This window comes from Anomalospiza imberbis, chromosome 7, assembly GCF_031753505.1.
Source record: "Anomalospiza imberbis isolate Cuckoo-Finch-1a 21T00152 chromosome 7, ASM3175350v1, whole genome shotgun sequence".
NCBI lineage: Eukaryota > Metazoa > Chordata > Aves > Passeriformes > Viduidae > Anomalospiza > Anomalospiza imberbis.
The window spans coordinates 34,367,613-34,395,400 of record NC_089687.1 but is presented as its reverse complement, the minus strand read 5'-3'; the positions used below and the strand labels follow the sequence as shown (position 1 = coordinate 34,395,400).

The following is a 27,788-nucleotide window of genomic DNA, read 5'->3' as shown; positions in this document are numbered from 1 at the left end:
AGTATGGCCAGTATTGAAACAAAAACCTGGCCTGCATCTCATTGCTTATACTACTTAATAGAGTTATGTAACATCTTCCATCAGAAGAATGTGAAGTGCTTCACAGACTCTTTATATTCAGCACCACCTAATCCAGAAAGCTGCGTAATTTCAGGGAGCCTGGGAGACAACTCATCTTTCCACAGGAGTTCAGACAAAGGACGCGTTTGATGATGCAGTGGAACGAACTCCCCTCCTGGCATTGCCCGAGGAGCTTCAGCACCTCCCCAGCATAAAGAGCTCTATTTCAAGGGCCCCACAAGCTCAGAATTGAGAACCAGTCAATTCAGCAGTGACCCACTTATCTGTGCCGTGAGGGGGTGAGATGACATTCCTGAGATGTTAATTTAAGATTGGACTGGGTCTGGGCCCATCAAAATGTCTGCTCAGTCCAGTCAATTAAGCATTGAAATGTCATAAGCTTATGAAATTGCTTCTCCTCTCATTTCTCTTCACTCTTTCTCCCTTTATGAATCACCTGTCATTTTGGAATAGACTGCATTTTTCCTGTAATTCTCATCTAATCAGCCTCACAGCCTCCTTCCCTTCACTTTGGCTTCTTGAGTTTGTTTCGACCTGTTGTGCTTTAGCAACATCTTTATTTTGTGTCCTGGGATGAAGTTTAGCAGTGTAGTAAATCAGGCTTTTGGACTCCTGTTTCTGGAACAGATAAACTGCAGCTGCCACTGCAGAAGTCTGGTGCTGACTTCTTTTTATCCAGACTCGCTCTTCTGATGTGCAACTGGCACTTTTATATTGCCATGGGTAGTGTGTGTCCTCCTGTGGTTGGTATGGAGCCAACTCATCCCAATTTTGTGCTTCAGCTGAGCCAGCCCATGTGTGAACAGACAGAATTTGTACTTCTCGGTGAGCCACACGTGGTGAGATGTAAAACTGACCTAAGTTCAAAACATTACTGCTCTTTTCCCAGCAGAACTAGCTCAAGTTACCTGTGCAGGAGTTGGGCTTTCACTGCTTGCCTTTCCATAAAGACAATAATCCAGCTGCACTGGGATCCCATCTCTTGAGTCAAGTACAGATGTCTTGGACTTGCTTCTGTGCACTCTGAACTGTTTAGTCTGAAAAGATGTAGCAAAGTCACAGCAGGACTGTGAGGAAAACTTTATCAGCAGTGTCCCCTCTTCTCGTGTCACACCTGCTCAGATGGCAGATCTGGCAAAGTTTCTGTCATCTGGTCCTGCTCAGGTGGACAGGACCAAAGCAACTGTAGGCAAATCCAGATAGTTGTATCAACTTCGTGCACCTGAAGATGGCCAGCTTGAGATAAAAGCACTTTTACCCTGAGATACAGCTTGTTACACATTAATAGCACATTGCTTCAAACTCAAACTGAAGAGAAATTAAACTGAAAGAGCTTGTCAAGTGAGCAGGAGATGGGAAGAAATACCTGACTATCACATATGCTTTCTTTGTCTGCCCTTTACCAAAGAGAGAGAGATTAACTCACCCCCTATAATTGAATTGAACTCCTAAATATTTGTGCTTCCAGGACTGGTTCTCCCTTGCCAGCTTCACCAGGGCTGGCAGAGCTGCAGACATTTTCAGGAACCCTTGGCAGGTGAGCTGGTGGAGGCGTGCTTAGCACGAAGGGTGAGCAAGTCCCCAGCGTGGGCTGGCAGCATCCTCCTTCCCTCCCCTTTCCTGTGAGGTGACCTCCAGTGCCAGCTCCCAGGCCAACCCACCCAGGACATCCTACTGTGGGAAATAGTAAAGGTAAGATGATTTTCAGAAAGCTGGGAAAGCAGGCCTTAGAAACACAGCAGAGAAACTTGGAATCAGCTGCAACTGCAAAGTCTGAAAGTAGAAAAAGTTACAGCAGTACAGCAAGCAAGGATATGAAACTAGAGTTTGAGTTTTAGGCTTGGCTAAGATAAACTTTAAGACTGCAGGAAAATATGCTCAGCAAGATAGTAGAAGGTTTTAAGCTTAATACTGGAGTATTGTGAATTGTTAATAGAGAGCAGACAAGCCATCATTGTGTGAAGCAGGTGTACGTGTGCTTTCAGTGACTGGCTAGAACAACTGCCTGTGAGCTTTAGCAATGTGCTGTTGGCTAGAAAGTTTTTAAAATGCTCTGTAACTAAGAAATCTTTGGCTGCTGCTGGCAGGATGTGAGCTGTTGCCATCTTTCAATTGTCTCAGCCATGTAATGAGGCTGATCCTGCAGTGAAGCTCAAGGAATGTCCTGCTTAAGGAATGTCCAGCAGTCCTATCCTGTTTGTGAAAGGGAAAAGAGAAACACCACAAGCCAACACAAATGGTGCCCCAAATGGGTGAGGATTCACTTTAGAATGAGTGCCTAGCACGAGGTGAGCCCGTCCCCTGCTCAGGCTGGCAGCATCCCCCTCCCTCCCCTTGGCTGTGAGGTGACCTCCAGTGCCAGCTCCCAGGGCAACCCAGGACTCAGAGCTCTGCAGCTGGGGCAGGGCCTTTCAGAGCAGTGTCAGTGTTTCTGTCCCGCAGCTCTCTCTGGAGGAGCAGCTGCCTGCATGAGTGCGGTTGCTGCTGACAACAAAGGGCACAGTGTTTTCCTTGGAAGTGTATTTAGCCCAGGCAAAGTTACACCTTTTCCATGGGGTGTTCGGGGGAAGAGATGATCATTTGAGGCTTTCTGCAGTGGTTCACTTTGCTAAGCAAGCCTTGAGGTATTAGGATGGTAAGAGAGCAGTCTCCAAGGCTGCAAATTAACATCCATGAGAATTGAGCTGGACTTGGAATTTTCTTCCTTCACGTACCTGAAGAATGAATTTGGTGAATCTGCTATGTGTGCTGGTTTTGGTGGGTGGAAGTTATTATTAAAAAAACAGGCTGCTTTTAATTCCTGGGTGACATGAGATCAACATGCCCTCAGTTTAGGGAAACAATTATATTTAGTGTAGAAAACAACCAAAAATCACACTGAAAAAAAAAAGTATTTATAGGGGGGTTTACTGTGGGCTGGTATTGCTGAAAATCTTGGGGCAAGTGAGGGTCTTTATGCTTTTAAAATTTGATTTGTTCTTGCAAAATGATATCTTGTGTCATGCAAGACAGAAGACATATGTTAAACTTCAGGTAGTGATTAAACACATTTCAGTTAATTTCTAGCAATTATCCCAACAGGACTTTGCATTTAATGACTTACATACCTGTTTGAATTCTCTCCTGAGTATTGAATATCTCTTTTTTTTTTTTTTTTTTATTTTTCTGGAGATGAAATCCAGGCACTTGAGGAAAGGAGCTTTCAGGCAAGAGTTGCAGTTCAGAGTTGGGCATTCCCTGCACAGTAGCTGCCACTTTTGAAATAAATTTAGAAGCATCCTGAGCAGGGAGGTGGAACTCCAAAAAGTTCAGGAAAGTGAAGGAAGTCAAGTTACAGCATCTGGAATAGTCTGTGCTCACACCTCTGACACTCTGAGCTCTTCAAATGGAGGCTATGCTTGAAAGCTTCCCCAGAAACTGGGAGGCAAATCACAGCAGTAGCAGAAGTAACACTGGTTATACTAAAGTAAAGGAACAGCAAATTGTGGCCACAACTTCAAGGCAGATCTCAAACCCGTGATTTGCCAGAAAAACTTCATTTTCCTTTTTTAAAAAATCCTTTTATTCTCCTCTTTCCTCCACCAGCTTAGCTTTGGTGATACTTCCACAGCACTGGAAATCCTAATTCTTTATGAACCTAATTTGATGTTTTCTCCACTGAAGTTCAGCACTTGGAAAGATCAGAAAGCTGTCCCAGATCATTGTCTTCTCTTGTCCTGTGGATTTTTTGACAGAGTCTCCTTTCCACTGTCCCACTTCCGTTTATTGCCAGCACATTTTCTCATTTTCAGGTCTGATATATTTTCCTGTGAAAAGAGCAAACCTGACTGTACCTAAAGTGACCATTCCAAAGCTGTCAAAGTGCCAGAGAATTTATAAACACTCCTTAATAAAATCGCAAGAGATCCTTTCTCATAGCTCTTAACGAGTAACTTTTACTCTGTTCAACTCATAAAATGTCCTCCTGGTATTCTCTCATGGGTTTTTTGGGTGGGGATGGCACCAACTGTGTATTTTTTATCATACTTCTGTATCATATTAAAAGATTAAAGATTCATATAGAGCTTTTTTCCCCTGCCAGGTTCAAAAAAGTCTCAGGTAGTAGTTCTCTGCATAATATATGTTTAGACAGTATTGCTGCAGTGAATACTGTAGGATTCCCTTTTTTTAGATTTTTTTTTTTTTCACTTGGATAGTCTCATTTGTTGAAAATACATACATACATATATGTGTGTATGTACATATATGTATAATATTATATATATATATATATATAGATTATTTTATACTTCTGCACCCACATTTAAAGCTTGTTGTTAGGGTATCAGGATAATGAAACATGGTTTCACTGGGTATTCTCAAGAGGATTTACATTCCTGCAGACCATGGGCTGTGCAGAGGATTTTGTAGCTGCCAACCAACCCTACAGGGGCTGGTTTTATCTTTTAGATAACACAGGTGGGAGACAGCCTCAAGAAGGTTGTTTGACAGAGGTGAAGCAAACTGCAGTGATCCACAGGCAGTTATTTCTGCCCTTTTTCTGGACAGAAAAGAAAAGAAAACAAACATTCTCCCACATATTTTCAAAGCTTTTACTGGTGTTTGGGCTGAAATGTTTCACCTAAAACCAGTTTAGGGCTCCATTTGATGCTTTTTGTATAGACATCCACTTTCATAGAATCCTAGAGGTGGAGTGGACCTTTAAGCCCATCCAGTTCCACCCCCTGCCATGGGCAGGGTTACACCTTCCACTATCCCAAGCTGCTCCAAGCATGTTTTGATGTTTTCTGCTCCAAGGCCCATCCAGCCTGGCCTTGGGCACTTCCAGGGATGGGGCAGCCACAGCTTCCCTGGACAACCTGTGCCAGGGCTGGGTCCAGAGACCATGGGAGGCAGCTTGTATGGGGACAGGTACCTGTGAGCTCCTCAGGCTGTGGAGGGACAATAAAATCTGGCCCATGACACTGAGTAATCTGGTTATTTTAATCACTACGTGTGACTCTCTAAATTATCATCTGTATTATGGGATAATATGTTCTCTTTGGTATTCAGCAATGACTTTTTAAAAAATTATCATATATATTATACAGAGCTAATATATTAAGAGATACCTTAAAGGCAATTGTCAAGTGTGTGATTTCATCTCTAAGTTCTAATAATGGTGGTTAATGTCATAAATGCCTTTTAATGAAATTATAGGCTTGTAACCCTGCTCAGCTATCCTTTGTATGTAATATAATTAACAAGACCAAGCTTTGGTGTTGATCTCAGTGTCACAAAGCATGGTGCAAATTTCCATACTGCTGGTGGATGGTTAGTCTCCCATCAGAATAAGAATAAGGTTAAGGCCAGGCAGTCTGAGTATATGTTACCTTATCTTTAAAGGCAGCTGGATGGGCTTGTTAACAGAATATACTTCTAACAGAATATATATGCTCATAAAAAAGGGCCATTGATCTAATGCCTTATTATAATACTACAGGCAATATTTTAAGGGAGTGAAAAGGTGAGGGAGTTGCAGCACTTGGAATAAAGAATTGTTTTCCTTCTAATCCACTGAGGATAGTGAGAATTTGTGACCAACTTAAAAACCATTTGAAGATGGACAAGAATCTTTGCCTTGAATTCAAGACACCTGTCTGGAATGTGACAGAGCTGGAATTGTTTCCCAGTGTGGTCTAATTTCTGGGGGGATTTGACTAAATTGATTATTTTTTTATGGTCATCACATTTCCTGTCTGAAGAAGAAGAGCCACAATAATTCTTTTCTTTGTCTCACGTTTCCAGATCTTAAGCTTGCTGAAGCAAAAGAGCTATCTGTATGTTATTTTGTTGGGTTTTTTTTTTCTCTTTGGTAATTGAATCTTATAGAATCATTCATACTGGACTAACTCAAGGTCATCTAATCCTGCCTCTGTTCAGAGCAAGAGCAATGTTGAACTTCTGCCCTCCAGGCCATTTTCTCATTGTAAATACTCATAATTGAACCAGCAATTTTACATGTCACCAGTGAAAGTTAGCTCTCCAAAACCATGTAAGTCTGATTAGCATTATTGTACTGTTCTTATTCCTTCAGGGAATGATGTACCTGGAAGAGAGGAGACTCGTGCACCGGGACTTGGCAGCCCGTAATGTCCTGGTGAAATCACCAAACCACGTGAAAATCACTGACTTTGGCTTGGCCAGACTTCTGGAAGGGGATGAAAAGGAGTACAATGCTGATGGGGGAAAGGTGAGCACTAAACATGTCTGGAGATAAATCTGCCATGCTGTGACAAACCTCCTGAAGATACTCCTTGGGTTGGTGTGTCCCTGTGGGACTGTTGTCTGTGTGAGAGAGTCCGTCAGTGACTGAGCAAAGCCCTGCCTTGGAGAAGAACTCTGTTGTGAAAGCACACATAAAGGCTGCTTGTTTTTTGCACAGTGAGCTTCTCCAGGCATTGAAATATAATTGCACGAGCAGTTTTCACACTCAGAATTAGCTTTTTTTCACATGCTCCAGTTTGTGTTTTGTTTTGAATACTTTGGTACAATGAGTGAAGGATGTTCTGGGGCATTCCTGCCCAGCTCCTTTCTCTGGCCAGTATACACCTCAATAACGTGCAGTCCCATTTTCCCAGACAAGCAGTTTTTGTGAAAACAAAAGGGAAGGCTGCAGAACATGAGAATTCAGCTCTTCTATCACGTTGGAAGAGCCTGCATATGTTATGTCATGTGTCCACCTCTCCAATACCATTCTGAATGCCAGGCCACTAAAAGCCAGCCTGAGGATAATTTTGAAACCAGATCTTTTCCCCTATTACTTTCCAGACAACCACACCATGGCCATGTAGTGCCTTACCTCATTTCTGCCAATTTCAGGTTAATGCATGATAAAATTCAGAAGGCAATAAGTACATGGTGCTTCTGGCTGCTCCCTAAACATCTTGAAATTCCCCATTTCAATCTGTCACAGAATCCCAAAGGATTTGCTTCACCTGTCATTCCTTTTCCTGGATGTTCAGTTTGCTTTCTGTCTCCTTGCTATCTGTGTTTTTTTTTGTGCTCACTCGTGCCCTTGTCTGGGACAAGCAGCTGTTGCCAGTGTGTGCTGTTCTCTGGGATGAGCTGCTGCCTGGTTTGTGTGGCTGCTGCCCGTGGATCACCTGGCCAGGTCAGTCAGGGAGGTGAAGAGCTTGAGAGGAGCCACCAGTGCTTTCCAATTTCCCCATGGAAAGAAACCTCCTTGCAGGGAAGGTGGTGTTTTGGCAGCTTCCCCTGGTTCCCTCATTTCTGTAATCCTCTTCTTGGTAACCCCTCAGCCTCTTCCCTCCATCTGACAGTGAATGACAGAAAAAGAGTTGAGCCTTGCAAACCAGCTGTTCCCTGGCAGCTGTGTCTTGGACTTGTTACCCTGCTGAGAGCTCTGGAGCAGGATTTATGGCAGATGTATCACCTCCCAGGTCCAGAAAAGCATCCTGTGAAATCAGTATTGAGAGCACGCTAAGGGAGGCTCAGACTGGACAATCAAGTGGTTGTCAACAGAGGTGGTACGGTTTCCCTCCTTAAAGATTTTCAAGTCCAGACTGGACAACTTGGCCTAATCTCCTAGGTAGCTGAACCTGCTGTGAACCTGAGGTGGGACTAGAGGCCTCCTGAATCACTTCCAACCTGAGTTATCCCATAGTGAACAAGGCAGCTTTGCTCCTTCAGCAACTATTCACATCTGGGATGCAATGGGAATGAAAGCAATGCACTTCTGCAGAATTTAGTGGGGGAGGATGAACTGTCTTTGCAAGAGTTAAGGCAGCCTTTATTACAAGGTGCTATTTTTGCCATAACTCTATAGGTTGTGTTCATTAGTGAACTTCATGGAAGGTGGTTTCATAAGGGTTTCAATGAAGACACATCCTCTGCTTTTACACCCACCATCTGTTCAGATTTTGCCTGCAGTTACTCATCCCTTTGGTTTGTTCCAGTATTTCTTCCATGGTTCCAAATTGGAGGCAACCCATACGAGTCCCTCCCTGCCAGGTAAAAATCTCCTAAGTGCTTGTCCATGAGAAATTCACAGACTTCAAGGTCGTGATGCCTTGTAAAAGCTGTCCTAGAGCAGAGACTAGACAGAGTTAAAGAATAAAGAAGGGATTTATTAAAAGGATCTCCTCAATGGATCCACCTTGGGCAGCACAAGAGCCCAGCCAGGGCTACACCCAAGAGGAACCAAAATGGTCACAAAATGCACCACCGGTCACAGGGTGTCTCACTTTGATCAGTTCTGCTTCATTTGCATATTGGAGTTCATTGTCCATTTACAGCTTTAGGTTATGAAGTCCCATCCTCCTTCTTCTTCTCTCTTCAGTCCATATGGTTTCTGCTCTTGGGCCTGAGATTTGGATCAGTTGTCCTTGGTCCCCAGCTAGAGAAGGAATTGTTTTGTCTCCCTACTCTGTGAAGAGAGCTCACCATCCCCTCATATGAAGCCCAGACCCACACACTAAAGCAGCACAGAATCTGAAAAATAGAAAAGCTAAAACCTGAGGCATCAGCTGTGCCTGCTGGGCCCAGCTCAGGAATGGGAAACACCATGAATCCCATTTTAACAGGAACTCAAGAGGACGGGCTGGAATGCAGGAATGAGGTTTGGTTTGCCTGCACACCCTTCTCTGTCAGAAGAGATGATTCCCTGATATGGGAATGAACGTGGGGCTGCTGACTTAGTTTGGGGAGCAACTTTTCCCACTCCTGTGCTGATACAGAGAACTGGGATGGCTAAGTTTCTAAGAAATATTAGAAGTTAACAAAAAAGCACTCAAATTCCCCTCATTGCCTCTTTACCATGATGATGATGGGGATTGTGAAGTGTTTTGGTCACTGCATTGTAACCTGGCCTCATTAGAGAACAGCTGAGATAGCAGTGTTGCTATCTCAGATTGCAGAGATTCCACACTGTTAAGGAAAAAAAGCTTCTGCATTCTACCTTCTCTGCTGCACTTCAGATTTAGGGGAATTTTATGCCATTTTTGTGTTGATCCCTCTTTTGTGTTCCCTTGATGAAAACACGGGTTGTTCCATTACTTCTGAATCAGTATATATCACAAGTTCTGCAGGTAACTGGTTCATCTTTCCCACCTGCAAGTTTTATGAGGCACAGCCCCATTCTGGAGGGCAGGAACAGCCATTTCCTCTGGGTTTTTTCAATTTCACCATTGAAGGAGGGAGGGAGAAAGTTGTTGTCTTCATACAGGATCTGTTTGTATTGTTTTAATAATGTATTTCTAAGGTTACATTTCTCTTGTCCTTCCCTAGATGCCAATTAAGTGGATGGCTCTGGAGTGCATACACTACAGGAAATTTACCCATCAGAGTGATGTGTGGAGCTATGGTAAATCTTCACATGATTAGTTTATAAATTTGTGTCTTTTAAAGCATTAAACCAAGTTGTGTTAAAGTATGTTAAAGATATCCTCTTTTCTCAAAGGAGTTAATTCCAGAGGCATTTGCTCTTCAGGTTTTTTGTTTTCCCCCTTTAAATGTGTAACTCTAAGCAGCAATTGTTACTGTCTCCTGTATTACTTCCCTGCTCACTGAAATATATTATCATGATGTTCCCCGCTGGGGTGAGTGCCTCCAGGTCTGGTCTGGTAGCAGTTTGGCTGATTATTATGACAGAAGAAGACCTCTTTCAGCTTAGCCATGGATTCATAAAAATACAGCTGCAGGTCACAATTTTCAGCAGCCTTTGAAAAGCTCAGCTCTAAAAGCCATGAATGTCAAAAAACATTTTCAGGCTTATGGGACTTTCTCTACCTAGAGTCAGATAAAAGGGAATTTGTCATAATACAGAGCAAATATGGCAAGAGAAAGAAAAGGAAGAGACAAGCTCTCCAAACTAACTAGAACAAGCATCTATTTAATTTCACAGATAACTTGGGAATTGGTGAGCTACACACGCTGAGAAAAAGTCATATTTGAGAAATGATGTGTTCGTTCAGTGTTGCTAATGGTTATTCAGATGAGCTGTCTGCCACATCTGCTGAGGTCTCTGCCTGTTTATCTGGTAGAGCTATTACTAATAAAATCATGTATACCTTTGTAAATGGAAATTTGCAGCAATATCTGGGGCTATGGAGTCCTATTTGCATTAGCTGTTGCCATATCATTTTGAACCAAAAGGGTGTACAGCTCTATTCATTACTCATTTTTACCTGTGGGTAGCAGCAAAAGACACTGTTTGCTGTGGCTGGGTAGCTGCCCTCTTCTAGTCAGCTGAAAAGAGCCTGGGAGAGTTCAATTGATCTTGTAAAGCTGCTCTTTCTCTTCAAATTCTGTATACCCTGGATCACTCAGGAAAAAATATGCTTTCATTTATGGTGTTAATTTTAAATGCAGGAAGCCCAGAACATCTATAATCAGAAAGGAAAAGACCATAAACATTTGACAGGAGTTAACAATATTAACAATAGTTATTTCATATCAGCAAGGAGATGAATGAGGGTGAAATAAATGTGGTTTACTCGTGGTAATTTTGCCCATCACTTTTCACATTAGCATGACAGTTGTCAAAATATGGTACTGATCTGAGGCCTGCTTAGAATGACCTTTGCAATACAAATAAAAGTTAAACAGTGTGAAAGCAGCATTTTCAATATTGAAGATTCTGTTTGGGCACAAATTCTTTTACATATGATACATGATCTTTATTTCCAGCTCTGAAGCCAAAACAAATCCTATGGCTTTTCTGAAAGAGAATCTTGGGTTTGTAGTGCAGCACTGTGATAAACTCAGATCCATAAGGTGATTTAAGGGAAGAAATAATAGCAGTGGCTGTGAATGGCTTCCAAGGCAAAGCCAGTGACCTAATGTTGCTCAGTGTTGTACCTTTGTGGGAAATTGATGCTCTAGTTTAGGGAACATCTGTGCTTTTCCCCCTTAAAATAATAGAGTACGTCAGGCACTCATTTCCCTTTTTGATAAAAGAGTGGGATGCATTCTTTTGTTATTGCACCCATTTACTTTACCACCCTTCATTTGTCTCAGACCTTTCTCATGTGCCTCAGGTCTATCATGCCATTTCTTACATCAATAAAAATGAGGGAAGTTGCTTTTGAACATTACCACAAAGTGCTGTTTCATACTTTTTAGAGTTTTTAAGTGGCAGACTGTCATGGTTTAAGCCCAGATGGCAGCTAAGCACTGTGCAGCCACTTGCTCAACTCCTCCTGTCCCCCCAGTCCAAACTTCAGTGTTTTTCCAGGCACTGGTGAAGAAGAAGAGATTGCAGTCCAGAGCTGAGCCAGGCTCTCTGCTGTGAAGGAATCTGAGCGGTGTGACCCCAAACACTGACACTCTTTCTTCTGCCTAGGAGTGACCATCTGGGAGCTGATGACCTTCGGTGGGAAGCCGTACGATGGAATCCCAACTCGAGAGATCCCCGACCTCCTGGAGAAGGGAGAGCGCCTGCCCCAGCCCCCAATCTGCACTATTGATGTTTATATGGTGATGGTGAAGTGTAAGGAATTGTCACTTTTGATACCCCTGTGCTGGCTGCAAGAGGGACCCTGGTTTAGAACATCTGCATAGGTAGTCTCTGACAGAGCTGGGAAACAGGGCAAGCTGCTGCTGCAAAACAAAAGCTTCCCAAGACACTGTAAATTCCATTTAAACACTGTCTGCACATCTTTTGCAGTTTTGCAATTGTTAGCTATGAAGGGCCAAGTTAGCACAGCCTCTTATTACTGTCAGATATTATCTCATATTCTTGCTGTGAAGTCAAAATTGTATGATTGTTACTGTAAACCCTTGTCATTTCCATGACAGATGATTCTGATGTAAAAAAAGATAGTATTTAAAATAATTATGGCACATGGATACCCAGCCAGGGAAGGTTGTGAGGAGAAATCCCATTTCCAAATATTGAGGAAAGAAATCACAAAGGTTTTATTGTTGGTAGCAAGAATGATGATTGCAATAGTAATAATAAAAAGTAAAATTAATAGAAGAAATGCTAGAGAGAGGATTATTTTTTTATCATTCTTAGTCCAGTACAAAAATTTATGAATATTTTTACGCTAGTAAAAAAGGAAAAAAGTCTGTACATGGTTTCTTCCAACTTTTTTATCTCCAAGATGCCCCCTCTAATGACAGTATCCTCCAAGGTTATGCTTCTAATTTAAAAAGAATTAGAAATATCTCTCTGATATTTCTGGCTTAATTTAAGTGAGATTAACATACAGACATCTCATCTATCATATATACTCCTTTCCCTTTTGCTTTGTACACAAAACCCTGCAAAAAAAAAAAAAAAGGAAAGGAAAGGACAACTACAAGTAAATTAAGTATTTTCTGAAAAGAGTTGTACTGTGCATGGAGGTGTGGAAATTAAATCATGCAAGGGCTTTGTTGAGTGCAAAAATGTCCCATGTGGTGAGATACATCCTTAATAAAAGTCAGTCAGTGCTGATATCCAAGTGTGCAAGATGGAGAAAATTGCAAGGTGGTGTTGCTGTCTCTGGGACAGAGAGGAGCCCAGCAAATTAAGGGAAATTCCATGCAGTAAGGAACAATCTAGCCTGGCCAAAACCAGGTGTTTCCCCTTTTATGCATCATAGAATTCTGACTTTCCATTCTTCTGCTTTATTGAAACTTTTCTTTGGGCCAGAGCTATCAAGCACTTTGAACTTGTGCATTTGAAAAAGCAGAATGATTTCCGCCCTTGACACTTAACTGTTTTCTTTCTCATCTTTCATCCAGGCTGGATGATTGACGCTGACAGTCGGCCAAAATTCAAGGAGCTGGCTGCTGAATTCTCTAGAATGGCTCGAGACCCTCAGAGATACCTGGTAATTCAGGTGAGCAGCCCTGCAGCATCACAGGGGTGGGAAAACCAATTTTTTCTGCAACACCCAACTCTTAGGGGCGTTGGCTTTGAATGTTTTGAAGTTGAAGGTGCTCTTGAACTTCAAGTATGAAGTAGAATGGACAGTGTCAGTATCACAAAAATAATAATAATAATAATAATAATATTAATAATACAATAGTCTGAAATTCATTTCCTAAGCTCATGTTTATGAGCATATATACAGTTTCTGCCTTCACAAGCTGCTCAGTGCTTTGCATTCCCTTATGAACAAATGACAAATTTTGTCCATTGGCAGACAGTGGATCTATTTTTAGAGCAAGGACTTCCTTGGTTCTAAAACTGATTAGGCTGAGTCTTTACCCTGCACTGCTGAGATCACCAGCAGGATTCTTTTCACAACCTAAACATTAAAGTTTCTTTCTAGAAGACCGGGCACTGTGTCCCACTGATAGCTCTAATGCTAAGGAGGAGCTTCCCTCTCAGTTCTCCTCACACTCTGAGGGCTCTGGAGGCTTCACATCCCTGTGACAGGGCTGTGAAGGGTTCATCCTTCATGGTTCATCCCATGAAACTGCCCTGTGGCAGCTGGTGAGTACAGGTAGCTGGAGCTAGCTGTGTGTGCCTGAGCACAGGCACGTGTCCTTCCCTAATTCTGTGGCAGCCTAGACCTCTGCATGTGTTTATTGCAGCTCATCTCCAGCCACAGATGGTGCAAGGGTCTCAGGTGAGGGCTCAGTGTGTGAGCAGTTCAAAGGAGAATGAAAACTTAAAAGTGAGGTGATGGTGTGTCTTGGTTAGAAAAGACAGGTGTCTGCTAAGGAAGGCAGGAGCCTCCCCTGAAATGGAAAATGTAAACCCCCTCCCTCTGAATTATTATAATTTTGAAATTAAGGGGCTCTCAGGCAAAGATATGGGAGTAGGAATAACAGTTCTTTGTTAGGGAAGAAAATAAAAATAAAATAAAAATGCAGTAATACAGAACACCACTGCCAGAGTCAGAACACACCCTGGTACCCTGTGGGTCAGGGAGGTGGCAGCAGTCCCATTCAGTGGTGGCTCAGCCCTCCTGCAGTGCCAGCTGTGGCTCTGCTGGAGCAGGGATCCTGGACAAGGGTGGAGTTTTCCTCTGAAGCTCCAGGGCTGCTGGAGATGGGCCTGGGCTTCCTCTGGGAATGCAGTGGAGAAGAAAGCTGCTCCTCTGGGAATGCAGTGGGCAAAGGCTGCTGTGGTGTTGCAGGTGTCAGATTGTATCCAGGTAGGAATGCTTGGCTCCTCCCCCTGGGCAGGGCATCTCCCCATGGGATGATGGAATTTTGTCAGCCATGCAGGGACACTCACTGGCCATGAACAGAAGAGATCTCCTGGAGGGAGGATTGGTTGTGGGAGAGATAAAGTAAACTGCCCGATGAACAGGAGAGAACTGCCCCTCCTCTGACAGATGGCAATAGAATACACAGCCCCAGCCACATCTTCCAACCTAAGACATGGTGAAACACCAGAGACAGAGCATGGGAATAGTTTGATCCAGGGAATGATATTCTTATGCTCTCTCTCATGCTGTATCTGCTCCACATCCTGCAGCACAGGGCAGAGGTGCACTGAGCTGATCCTCAGCTCCACACTGACGTAAGGATTCCTAGTGGAAGAGCCTCCAGGAGTACAGCCAGTGCCCCTTCATGTCTCCCAAGTGGGTCCAGTGCCAGTCCCACAGTGTGGTGTTTGATTTCATTGGGTAGAGCTGCCAGATGACTTGTGGTGTGTTCCTGCACACTGTGAATCATCCTGCTCTCCTTCAGCTTCAGCACAAGGGAAATATGGTTGGAAAGTGAAATACTAGTCAAGAGGAACTTTGGTGCTGAATGAGGAATTCCTCTTGCAGTATTCCCCACTGTGGTAAATTGTAAGTTCAGCTGATCCTGGAAAATCCAGTCTCATTAAATGGCTTTGTTAGACAGGATGTTTTTCCTTATTCCAAAGAATGAAGATGAGACTATCCTCTTGCCTCCATTTCTCCCCCTGCCCTTCCCTCCCCTGTTGCACAGTCTGGTGAGTATTCCACCCTCTCTCCAGTGCTCCTTGCAGACAATGTGAGCTCCAGGAGGACAAACCAGGGTCACTGCATTGCACTGGTGCCTCTGCCATCACCACTGCCATCCCTCCCAGGTGCAATCAACAATGACAAAGCTGCTGTTGAGCTTTTAAATGGGTCTGAATGCACCCCACAGCACAGCCATCATTCCCTGCTGGATTGCACATGGGGCATAGTAATTCTTGAGGAGTGGGAGGCCACTGTCCAGCCAGCCAGTGGAGTTTAGCATTGTTTCTATAAGTGTTTGTGGCATGGGCTGCCTTTTGTGGTGTTTTGTGGCACCAACAAAGTGCAGCCAGGATTTCCCTCTCCAGTTCCTAGGTGTTATTTCAAGGCACTGGTATTCCCTGATTTGATTTTTGTTGTTTTCAGCTCTCTTACATTCTGCAGAACTTTCCATACAGACAAGAGAAAAATTTACCCTCTAAGTCCCTTAAAGTGCAGATTAAAATAAAGCAAACATCCAGACACAAGTCTCCTTGTTATTCCCCACCCTTCCTATTTGAGCCTAAATGGCTGAGATATTTCACAAAATATGTCAGAACTTGGGTCAGAAACTGATCTTGTATGGGAAAAAGAGAGAAGAAAGAATAAAAGCTCAATCACAAGAGTGCCAAAAACATGGTTTTGCTTGATTTGTGCAGTTACTCCCTTTTTGTCATCATATTCCCAGTAAAAAAAAAAAAAAAAAATCAACAAAGAACACAACCAAACCACAAATTATGTGGATATAGTGGTTTTGAACACACAAAGCAGCATGTGTGGTCCCTGCAGCCTGGCTGCCAGGGCATTAGGAGGGCTGAAATTCTCTCTTTGGGAAGCTAATCCATCTTTTGATGTTTTTCCTCTCTCAATACAATCTGTTCAGGGAGATGATCGTATGAAGCTCCCAAGCCCAAATGACAGCAAGTTCTTCCAAAATCTTCTTGATGAGGAAGACCTGGAAGATATGATGGATGCTGAAGAGTATCTTGTTCCTCAAGCCTTCAACATTCCTCCTCCCATCTACACCTCCAGGACAAGAATTGATTCCAACAGGGTAAGAGCAAGCTCTGACAGAAAATATTGGTTATTATAAAAGCACAGGTGGAGATTTAAGTACAGCAATCAAACAGAGGCCAGCACTGCCTTGGGAATTACAAGCTCCCATTGTAAGGAGAGTGGCTATAAAAATGTTGTCACTGGGCTCCCTGTTCATTGTGCCTCAGTGAATTCTAAATTAATAGCCCAGCCTTGAGTGAACAAAGGCTCAACTTGAGCTGCCTGTCCTGAAAGCACAGCTGAGGCTCCTGAAGTCAAGCAGTGTTGCATCTGCACTGTGACGTGGCCAGGAAGCGCACAGCCCTGGTGCTGCCATCCTGTTGTCTTGGCAGGGCTGGCACTGAAGTAGCTGAGGGCAGCTGGAATATGCAGATAATGTAGCTTTTGTGAATGGAGGCAGATTTCCAAGCCAGCCCCTTTTCCTGTTTGCATGTGATGCTTTCACAGCCCCCCTTCCCAAATGTGTGTTTGTGCTGAGCACATGGCAGATGCTGGCAGGCTGAGCTGTGCACCCTCCCTGTCAGGGGAGGAAATGCTCTTCATTGTACGTGGGGACTTGAGGCACAGAGAGTGTTCAGGGGAATTCAGCTCACAGAACTCCAGCCATCTGAGGGAGAGCGATACTATCTGAGCTCTTCCACCGGACTTCATTTCGTGGTACTGGAGCAGCATGGGTGAACATCGCTGCCTACCTTGGGCATTTCCAGTAGGATAAGTTCCTTTCTGGAACTTTCTTTACCCAGCAAGTCCTGAGAGCTGCAGAGCAGTCTCAGCCCTGCTGTGGGAGCTCTGGGGTATTGGATCCTGTCCTACATGTTTGTGCCCTGCTGCAGGTGAGGAGCTAAGTCAGATGTCTGGAATCTGTTGTCCCTCCCCTGCCTGTTCCTGTCCTTGGCTCCAGCCCTTCAACAGTTCATTGCCACCCCTTCTCATATAACTAAGAGATGGTGAAATGCATTACTAATGTGAGGGCATTCACACAGGCATCAGGTGTGTTTTAACTAGGGACTTGTTTTAACTAGGGACTTGTTTTCTCTGCAGCCTCCTTTTGGTCTAGAGTCACAGTTTAAACACTAAGTATAGTCCTTTTGAAATGCTGCTGTTTATTCCTTATGGTTTAGACACCTTTTGGACATTGATCCTTAGCTGAGGTAGTTCCAAATTCATACCCAGGGGTGAACTGAGTACAGCGTATGGAACAGGGAACAGGTTGAGTGAAAGAGCCAAGTGTATAACCTGAGCCAGTGTCCATACCCTGCAGGAAGCTCCTCATCCTCTCCAGAGGAAATTGCTGCTGTTTTAAAGGTAAGGAAACTGGAGATGTCTGGATTCGTATAGCATTTCTCCTGCATCACTGAATGACAGTGAAGTAGGGATGATGCACAATTTAACAGTAAGTGAGAAACTTTCTTTTTGTGGCTACAAGAGTTAATTGATGGTGATCTGAAATAAGTCAGGTTTACTATTAGCTGTCTCTGGAGAGGTTGTTTCTTTTCCTGCCAACTTCTGAGGAAAGAAGGGCAGGACAGCAGTTGCCTTTGGAAGGTACTCGCTGTCACAGGGCTGTAAATCTCTGGAGCTTATTTTGCCACAGTGGAGTTCTGCCATTTACACCAATGCAGGGCTGAGAGGGCAGGGTCTGACACAGTGGATTTCTTATCTTCATCCCACTCCCATATCTGCTGGAAACACTGGGACACATTTAAAGAAGCAAGGCTTAGTAGAAAAATGTACTTTGTTTGAAAAATGTTGCTTTTTCAACAGCTCCCTTTGCCCTCTGTCTTTGGTACCAGCCCAGTTGAGGAGCCCACTAGAGCTGAGGGGATTCCAATAAAAATCCTAGAATTAATATTCTGAAAGATTTATTTACAGAGTGTTATTTGGGCAGCCAGCATGGTCACTGGGATATTCATGGAATGAAAACAGAGGCATTTATTTTTAATATTATCATTAGGGGTGGTGGTGGTGGTGGTGTTATTACATGAAAATTTAAATAACTTTCACAAAGCCTTTTCCCAACTTCAAAGCACACCGTTGCAGCTGCTTGCACACATGTGTTCTTGAACTCAGCAGAGCAGCAGAAAGAGACCCCAGGCCTTAGTTTTGCCATACAGAGAGACTCCATCACATTCTTGACGTGATATCTTCTTTCCTCAGCTCACAATTTCCCATCTTGGTTTGAAACTGTGATCCCGTACCACTAGAGACAGTGGGAGCTTTGCAATTCAATTTAACGACAGTAACAAGACTGTATCCTCTTTTCAGCAACTTGCTGGGAGTTTTTCTCTGGCATTGTACAACAATCTAACATTTAAACAAAGCTGGAATTACCTTTTGCCAAAAGTCTGCAGTTTGTGAGCCAAGTTGTCTGATCCAGATCAGACAGAGAGGTCAGAGAGGGCCAAGCTGGAAGCCCTGCACTCCTGGTTTCCTTTGCAGAGGTTTTTTCTGGAGGTAATATATGTGTGCAGAAAGCCACATACATTTCTGTTGCCTTTGTGAAGCAGTCAGTTTCTTGGAACATTCACTATTCTTTCAGTGAGGATTGATGTAAACATAACACAGTCACTCCTTTAAGGTAATAGTGCATCTGCTGTGCATAGCTCAGTACAGATGGATGTCAGCTACAGGAATCACATGGGATTGAAATGCTGTCAGAGCTCTCTATCTGCACTTGTCTGATTCTGTCTGGGTGTTTCCTTTGGATGGTCTCTGACTTATGCTTGTTTAGCATAGTGCATATTGATGTTGCACAAACTCATTATGGTGCTGCTGCAGCCATGGACACCAAATGAAAGGATGCAGCTTAGGTAGTTTGTGTTCAGTGTGTCTGGCAAATTGCATTTTATGGGAGATTGTGAGGCTGAAGGAAAACACACAGACAAGAGCTACATGATCTCCATGTCATTTTCAGGGAATAAGAAGCATGAAAAATACTGTACTTCCCACTTTAGCTGTTCCAGTGGCAGCTTTAGTGGCCAAGGAATCCATCAGGGCACCGTGCTCCTTCTCTGTGCTGGCGGTGTTTGTTGAATGTTCCAGCAGCACAGATCCATGGGGACAGAAGTGGGCAGGAGGAAAGCAAGGAGATCACAAACCTTCTCACATGTAGGCTTTGAAGTCGAGGAATATCATCATTGCTGCTAGTAATGAGGGGATGGGAAGGTTTTCAGGCTAAGAACCATTTATTGCTCAGATTAACATCAGTCTCAGAGGCCCTGAGATTTTAAGGGAGCAAGCAGTTGGCCATAGCTCAAAGTAGTCACAAGACAATATAGAACTTTCTAATCTAATGAACAGTTGCCACAAGGTTTATTTTGCTTTTCTAACCCATCACCTTTACTTATTCCTACTGCACTGTGGATACTTTTGTCTGATAGGCTTTTGTTACACTTTTGTTACACATAGGCTTCTGTTATAACTTCTAAACTCTTAGCTACTCTACACAACCACACCTCTACATTATAAACCCTTCACCATCTTATCAATACAGTTTCTTACTTACTTAAGGTATATTCTTACTTACAATTATAGAAACCTAAGTTTACGATGTTTCTACTTAATGTCTGTGTACTTTATTTTTATATCAATCCAAGCTCCTTCCAAGGCTGCAAATTAAACTCTTCAGTGTTCTGTTGTTCTGATTCCCACAAAGGAACAAAGGAAGAACAGGAGCATTTACTTTCTCAGGAAAGCCCTGAAGTTTCCTTGTGGTGGTCTCAGGTTAAATCCTTGCAGCTTCTTGGTGGGAGAGGCACCACTGGAGCAGGCTTGTGTAAAACACTCTCACCCATGGGAAGAAAAGAGCATTAACACCGCAGTGCTGTAGCCCGTGGATAGAAGACTGGAGAGAGGGAGGCTTCTGGGAAGTTGCCAGCTCCCCAGGAAGTCTCACATCCTTCTTCCTCCAGGGGTTACAGAGATTTATGAAGCTACAAGGCTCAGACACAGCTCCAGCATTTCCATCAGATCCATGCTGGCTCCATGATGGCATGTCCTTGGGACCTACCTGTGCACAGGCTCTGACCCTGACCTCTGTTGTGAAGTTCACTCTGAGACTGCTGCAGCTTTTAAATAAAAATTAGCATTCTAAGCTAAATTGAATTCTTTCATTGGATCTGAAACTCTTCAGCTGCAATTTTGTCTCTGGCTTTTTCCAGTTTTTATTTTCCACTGTCCAGAGATACTCCAGACAAACAGAGTTTTAGAAGCTCTGTGCTTCTGAGAGATAAGCTGAATCCTCAGCAGTGTTTCCATGAGCACAGGACCCCAGCTAGTGCTCGAGTGTCCTGCATTCACATCCATTAGATGATTCATTCAGGTATTTCTAACGAGTGCTGTCCTGTGTGTGCAGAGATAATGCTAATACAGTAAGCACTCTGTGTGCCCCACGATGCTTTTTGCTCTAAATCCTTGGCTAACTCCTGATGAAAACTGTCTATACTGCTTATTGATTCTGTTCCTGTAATTTTATTCCATACACTTTACACCATGGAAGCTCCTGCCAACCCTGCAATTAAATACCAAGCAGTTTTATTTTTCAGAGATGTCTAATCCATATGTCCATGGAGACTCTCCTGCTTGGCTAAAGGAGACTGTGGGACACTGGGAGCCAGTTTTCAGTTCTCTGAGCAGGATCTGGTGTGCCACTGCAGCAGTCCTGGCATGGCCTTAGGTCTGGTAGTGTCCATGGTTCCTCTGATTTGACCATGGTTCCTCTGTCCAGGGTTTGGCAGCGCCTGGTCTCCATTTCTTTTCCTGTAAGAGAAGGGAATTAGGTGTTCCTGCCCAAGTCATTTCTCCAGGTGTGTCCTGGCCACATGGGACTGATGGCAGTAAAACTGCTTCATCTTGAAGTTCATCCAAAATGTATGTGAAGAGACCTCCAGGCTGTGTGGGGCCATTAAAAGCATTTTGTCCAAACTTGTGGCAGAGCATAGACAAGAATCTCTTGTCTCTTAATTTCTGCATCAAGTGCAGAAATTCTATTTGAGGTGGAGTTTGTCTTAGAAAGATTGTCTTGATTGTGTCAGGTAAGATGGCAAATACATCACAGTCTCACTGGGCAATTAATGCTGACTCTTTAGCAGGGTTTGGATCCTGTTCCTGACTGCCATGCACACTTTTTTGTGCCAGATTTAAGGACCTGCCCGCTATCAGAAATCTCTAGTTCTCACGGTGTGATTCTTGGGGTGTCTTGTGCAGGGCCAGGAGCTGCACTTCTTGTGCAATCCTTGTGGGTCCCTTCCAGTTCAGGTTATTCTGTGATTCTCTGATTCTTCTGCTTAAAAGGCTAAACAGGATATTAACATTTGTGTTGGCCGTTCAATGGTGAAAACACAGATGTCCTTTTTTTTGGTTTGTTTGTGGTGTTTGGCACCTTTCTGCTTCTGCAGAATCTTCCCATAAAATAATATGACCAAATCTTCCCCTAAATTTGATACCTCTTAGGGCAGTCTGTCAGGTTGTGGTCTTCTTTAGTTATTTATATCCCTTTTCTTTAATTGCTACTCCTTAAAAGGTGATCAAAAACTTTCTGAAAATCTTAGTAGTCATTTTTTTGCCTCTGTCACTTCCTTATGCAAGTGTGGGAATTAAATCTCCAATGCCAGAACAGATGGTCTTGTAAATGAACTAGCCATTGATTGAAAGCATTTCAGTGTTTCAGATGATTGCACTGAGAAACTCTATATTTGCTCTCTTGCTTCTTTAAAACTGCATGATTACTTGGAGAAGTTTGTATTAAACCCTTCTGCATGTCTTTTGCTAAACACTACATTTTGTGTATTTCCCTAGGAGAGTCTAAGCAACTGCCTGCATTTACTGCCTTCAGACCTTTAGGGTAATTCTGAAAGTCCACCAAGCCCCCGTTCAAGAGCTCCAATTCCCATTTTCTGCTTTCCTAAGTTTTACTGACATTCTGGTGGTAGGAGGCTCCTGTCTGTTCCGCTCTGCTTTTTGCATTAAGCACTTCCCAAGAGCTGTTAGTGTTTAGTTGGTGTCTGGCACACCATCAGAAGTATTTTACCTACTTACTTTTTCTTCTGGAAAATTCTTCTGGGTCTGTTTCTAGTCTTTGTTGAAAGTGTGGATAGCACCAGGCCAACCTTGTCCACGAAAAGCAGGAGATGAGCCCAGACTAGTCAGCCTAATTTCATTGCTCAGGGTGACGAGGTACTGAGAATAAGCATGCAAAAATGCACCCTAAAATATATTACATGAAAAATTGTTTCGGTCTTAATATTTTACATAAAAAAGGAAAGCTTCTTACAAAATATATGTATCTAGAACAGGTATTTAAATACCTTTTATTTAAATATGTATTTAAATACCTTTTTTAAATGTGCTAGTCTTGCTAGAGGAGAAAGGAAGAAAATTCCTATGGAGGACTCAAATGGAATAGATAATTCCTGAGTCTTCAGAGAGAATTCTTTGGAAGTGCTTTATTGCAATTAGTTTCTTGCTTTGCAGCCAGGCTGGCTGAAATCAGTGATTTCTCTCAAGGAGTAAACTCTTCTCAGCCTGAACTGATTATCAGGACCAACTGATCAAATTAACTCATGATTTTGCAGGGAAGTGCCTTAAAACAGGGATTTTTTAAATGCATTTGCTATTTTCTGTCACATTCAGGCTTTTGTATTCAGGCATATAGCTTTAGAGTCGGAGAAGAAGACAAAGAGTTAAAAGGCATAAAGAGTTGGAGACTTTCCTAAAGAATTGGATGGTATTTTGGCTTCTACAAATAGTAAGATGGATTAATAACAAAACCACCACCTCTCGGTACCTTCGGCAAGCTCAGTGGAACTGGTGGGAGTGGCTGGAGCAGTACATTGCTTCCATCCTTGATGTGTGACATGTAAATTCATTGAGCTTTAATATAAACTGGTTTAAAATCAGGCAGCATCTGCTTGATCCATGAATAACTGCTGGCTGTGTTAACAGTAAAGAGAGCTCACAGCTGATCCATTTTCTTTTCTATCCTGAAAAGAAAAAGTCAATAGATACAAAAAGAGTAAGTAATAAATATTTTTACACTGCACTGATGAGGCATTCTTGGAAAACAGCAAGCTAAACAACTCTACATAATTCAGTAGATGGAAAAGTGGACTGATAGTCAGGAAATAATTATGAGAGCCAGGAGAATTTTTTTTTTCTTTTGTGACAAGATGTGAAGCAGAAATTGTTGGTGGAAAATATCCATTTGTGAGGAACACTATTTGTGGTTTTCTTAAAATAGTAAAAGCACCTGAAAAATATAAGGGGGCATGATTTGCAAGCGCACCAGGCAGAGCTGCAGGGAGTTGCAGCTTAACAACTTAAACACCAATCTGGCCCCCAAGGTGGGTGGGGAGTGCTCAGGGTCCCAGGGCAGTGGGACTCCTGGGATAATGCTTCAGCAGGACTCCCAGGTGGCAGGAGGACTAGAGACCATCCTGTAAAACCAGTACTAAATACTGTACTTTCTAAACATAGATGCAATGGAGCTAAATGCCAGCACAGCCTAAAAAATGCCCTTTGTTAGCCAGGGTAAAGAGTCTGTCTTTCTTGTTGAGTGCTGAGGGGGGGAGCAGAAAATAATTTTCAATGCTATAAAAAGACTCTCCAAAAGATGCAGTTGGGAGAAGTGGGAGGAGGCACAGATGAAGTGTAGATTTAGAATGTTGAAAAATGATTATTTTATCCAAATCAGCTGGATAGTTAGTTCTTTTAGACTATTATTGCCACCAGAACCTCAGCCCTGCTCTAAATCAACTCAGCATTTCATCAAGAAGCCTATTCTTTGCTTTAAGAGACCAAGAGTGCACAATTATGGGTTTCTTTTCCCCCTTGCATAATAAAATTGGGAGATTATCATCAAGTTTCTATTCAGATTTTAGGAAGGCTTTTTATTTTATTTTTAAAACTCATCTTTGTCTGTAAAAGCTCCCTGTTCAGGCCAGCATGTGGCAATGATTACTGCTGTAAAGGCTTCGATGGAGATGTGCTCTATTTCATTCTCAATGAGGGTTGATGGCATTTTGAGAGGCTCAGAATATCCTTTGATTACTGTATAAAAAAGGCTGGGGAAGATGGCAGTGCAGCTTGCACATAGGAGGGGGCTGCTGCTGCTCCCAGGATCACTCATCAACTTTCTTTTGTGCCTTTTTTTTTTTTTTTTTCCTTCCATGTCACAATCAAAAATCATGGGCATGTTGTGGTTTTGGTCTTGTTCTCCATCCTTCCCCTGTTTTGGGATTTGAAACTCGAGGTTTGTACAGAAAAGGAGATGCTGCTGGTCCTGTGTTTTGGAGAGCCCAGGAGCAGGAGCAGTGCTGACCCCTCTGTCCCACAGGGAATTGTTGGAACGGGTGGGAAATGGTACCTCATCCCTTTCAAATCGTGGGGAATTGGCTCAGTGTTAAAAGGTGCCATTTACTGTCTTGGAGAGTGTATTAAAGAAGAGAGTGACAGAAAGCTAGTCATGGGTGACAGGAAGGATGGGGGAGTCAAGGAGGTTGAAAGGAAAAGATAGGCAATGCCAGCTGTCTCTGTTCCTGCTCTGCTCTCTGTTTGACACTCAGATGCATTAACACAAAGTAAAAGGCAAAGGGGAATCCTTGCACCTCCATTCCTGTGTCATGCTTAGATCAAAGTGCAAATTGTGCCAGCTGAAATCCGCTTGCCAGCCCCTCTGAAGGTAGGATGGAGGATGGGTGCAGGTTTCTGAGCTCCAGAGAACAGTTGGGTTTCCAAGCCTTTGGTGCCATACAGCAGAATGCTTTTTTATTTCCAGCCTGGGCATCAGGCTCAAAGAGATGAGGCTACAGAAAAGCATTTCACCTACCTTTTCCTGTCAGTGTAGCTGGATGCTGAGTTTTGTGGCCAAATTTGGTATCTCTTAGGAGATTATTTTCATTTGTGGTGTTGTCATCTTTGACTTCTCTACTTGGTGAAGTGTTAGACTGAAAATATATGGTTTATATCTGGTATTTTCCAGTAACAGCACAGGAAATACTCTGTGCTGTGTATGGGTATGTTGTTTCCCATGCCAAGATCTTGTTTGTGATCTATGCCATTTACTGTTCACAGTCCAGACTGAATTACTCCTAGAAGACAGTTTGGATATCCCAATCCATGTGGACTGCTCTAAAAGAGTCAACAAGTATGAAAACAGAGTTGTTATGAGAGAAAATGATGCAGGAGAAAGTGGTGATGACTTATCTGAGGCTAAGAGGTTGGTCAGTACTGAGCTGAACCCAGGGGGCCAGTGAAACACCCAAAATTACTTTGGACAGGTTCAGGGATGTCTTAAACCCCTCATTCTGCCAGGACATGGGCTGGCAGATCTCAGCCTATGGGAACTAAGTTAGAGCCCAGGCTGCCTGCAAATCCTACCTGTCCTCTGGCAAACAGCAACCAGAAAAAACTTAGATGTAGAAAAAGACTTAATCTTTGTTTCTTCTATGTATTTTTTCCCTCGCTGATCTAAGCTGGATGTTTTGTGTCTCGATGGTGGAAGCAGCAGTTGTTGGAGACAGGTGCAAACTGATGCTTACATCGTTTCTGTACTTGTGATCAACATTTAAGTTAAAATATATGACACATTCTGAGAAAAGGTACTGCTGGAAAAGGGGCTGGGATGTCATCATTTCCCATAAAGATTCCCCAGTCCCCACCTTTATGGCCAGGGAATGCCAGACTTGTGTCAGGTGCTGTGAGCTGTAGGGATGGATATGCTTGAACCTTAACAGCCTAGGGAGGTGTCAAATCCTTTCTATTTATATATGGCCTCTCTCTGAGCAGGGGCTGGGACCAGAAACCCCCAGAGGTGTGCAAAGCCTTCCAGCAATCACTATACAAACAGCATTCCACTTCTATTGAACATGACACAGTGATCTCATGGTGCATGTTTTCCCCTTGGATTTTCATCTCAGAAATATTTGCTGGAGCAAATATAGGGCAGAGAAATCTGCAAATTCTGTGGAAGCAGGACTGCAGCCAAGCAGAGGTGGCTGTTCTCCTGGAATGGTCTTTCCTATTTGAATTTCAGTTTGGATCAGTTGTAAAATACCAGGCTGCTCCCTTGGAATGTAGCTGGAATTTGCTTGGGGGATGGCTGGACACTGCGTTGTGTGCTCTGCCTGCAGCCTCACCAGACCATCCCAAATATTATTCAGATCCACTCCCATAAATCAGAAATGCTTTGGTTTAGTGACTGGAGCCTGGATACTCCCTTGGTTTGAAATGAGGTCAAGAGTTTCTAGAAGGAGGAGAGTGAGTTGTTTCTGGGGGCACACAGCCCAGGACTGATGAATGGCACAAAGAAGTGTTGCCAGTTTTTGCTCAAAGCAGATAATTATTGAGTTGCCTGAGGCCTGGAGCACAGGATGTCCCTGAACAGGATTTGGGAGCAGCATCCCAGTGGCAAGGCTGGAGTGTTTTATTCCTGTTTGGTGCTTTTTGGGTGTGAGAGCAGAAGGAGAGGAAAAGGGAGCTGAGTTTTAAGCTCTCTGAGCAGTATCAGAGTGGGCTCAAACGTGTGTGTACATTCATGGTGGCAAAGTCCTGCCTTCAGCAGAGAGAAATCTTTCAGTCCTGTGAGTTTAACAGGCTGCTTAAGAGCAAGAAAGAGCAGTGATTGTGCAACCCTATCAACATTTCTGTGGCTGGCCAGGAAAATCAGCTCAGCAGCAGCAAGGGGGCTGAACCCAACAAGGCTTTGATTTTATTGCAGTTTAAGATGCAGCCAGAAAATATTGTGTCCCTGCTATAAAGGAGGAGATATTTACCTTCAGGAGATTTTAGAAGCAAGGAATTGGAAAATGAAATTAATAAATAGAAAGCAATAACACTAGCCAATATTCACAGAAATGTTATTTACCACTCTTGGATCAGGGCTCATTTTACACAAATATTGGCTGTTACAACAGCTGATGTGTCACTGGTATTTTGTACCAGAGAGCCTTGGAAAAAGGCTTTAGGAGACATTTTCTTGGATTTATTCTTTCTCCTTGTTGTCATGTTTTTGCCTAAAATTCAATCATGTGGTGTACAGAATGAAATCTTGGGCATTTCTGAGGAGGGCTGCTCGTGGGCAGTTAAAAAAGTGAGGCTCCTTCTGGAGTGTGATGAGTTCCCCTGTGGATGGATGTGTGCACTCCACAGCTAATGGGTCTAACTCACATTACAGCATCAAAAGGGAGCTATAAGGAGTATTGATTTTTTTTTTTTTTTTTTTTTTTTTTTTTTTTGTATACAAGCTGAGACTTCTTAAGTAGGCTTATGTAGTGAGGTCTTAGAGCAACCAGCCCGCTAAGGTCTCTGTCTATCTCAAAAAGACAGAGATAATAATTCCAGTGAGACTTTTAGGATCAGAAATCAAAAATTCTAGAGCTTTTCAATCAAGAAACACCCTCTGAGTTTTTCAATATAGCATTTAAAATTCAAAAACAACACCACTCTCCCCCCCACCGCCCCAGCAAAAATCAACTGAGTAAATTGCATTTCACATACAAAACAAGCTATTTATGTTCTACCTGGTAAAACCCAAACATATTTTCTTCTCACATGTCCTGACCAATAAGAATTGTCTGAGAGTAATCTTGGAAGCCTATAAAATTATGACCTCACATTGCAACTACCAGTCAATTTAAGGACACTTAAACATTTATATTAAATTTTTTTACATTAAATTTTCAAGCCAACTAAATGGCACCACAGCTGTTTACTTTGCCTCCTGTTCTAATGGAGCAGTGG

At 43.0% G+C, this 27,788-nt stretch overlaps 1 protein-coding gene across 6 annotated transcripts in view; it reads left to right on the top strand.

The window, feature by feature from the left end:
• ERBB4 (erb-b2 receptor tyrosine kinase 4) overlaps positions 1–27,788 on the top strand; it is a 582,907-nt gene that overhangs the window by 549,192 nt on the left and 5,927 nt on the right. For all 6 annotated transcript variants that reach the window (XM_068196531.1, XM_068196532.1, XM_068196534.1 and 3 more), the window contains exons 21-25: positions 6,158–6,313; positions 9,370–9,445; positions 11,426–11,572; positions 12,814–12,911; positions 15,880–16,050. In XM_068196531.1, the coding sequence (XP_068052632.1) occupies positions 6,158–6,313; positions 9,370–9,445; positions 11,426–11,572; positions 12,814–12,911; positions 15,880–16,050 (648 nt within the window). The remainder of the gene's footprint in view (positions 1–6,157; positions 6,314–9,369; positions 9,446–11,425; positions 11,573–12,813; positions 12,912–15,879; positions 16,051–27,788) is intronic.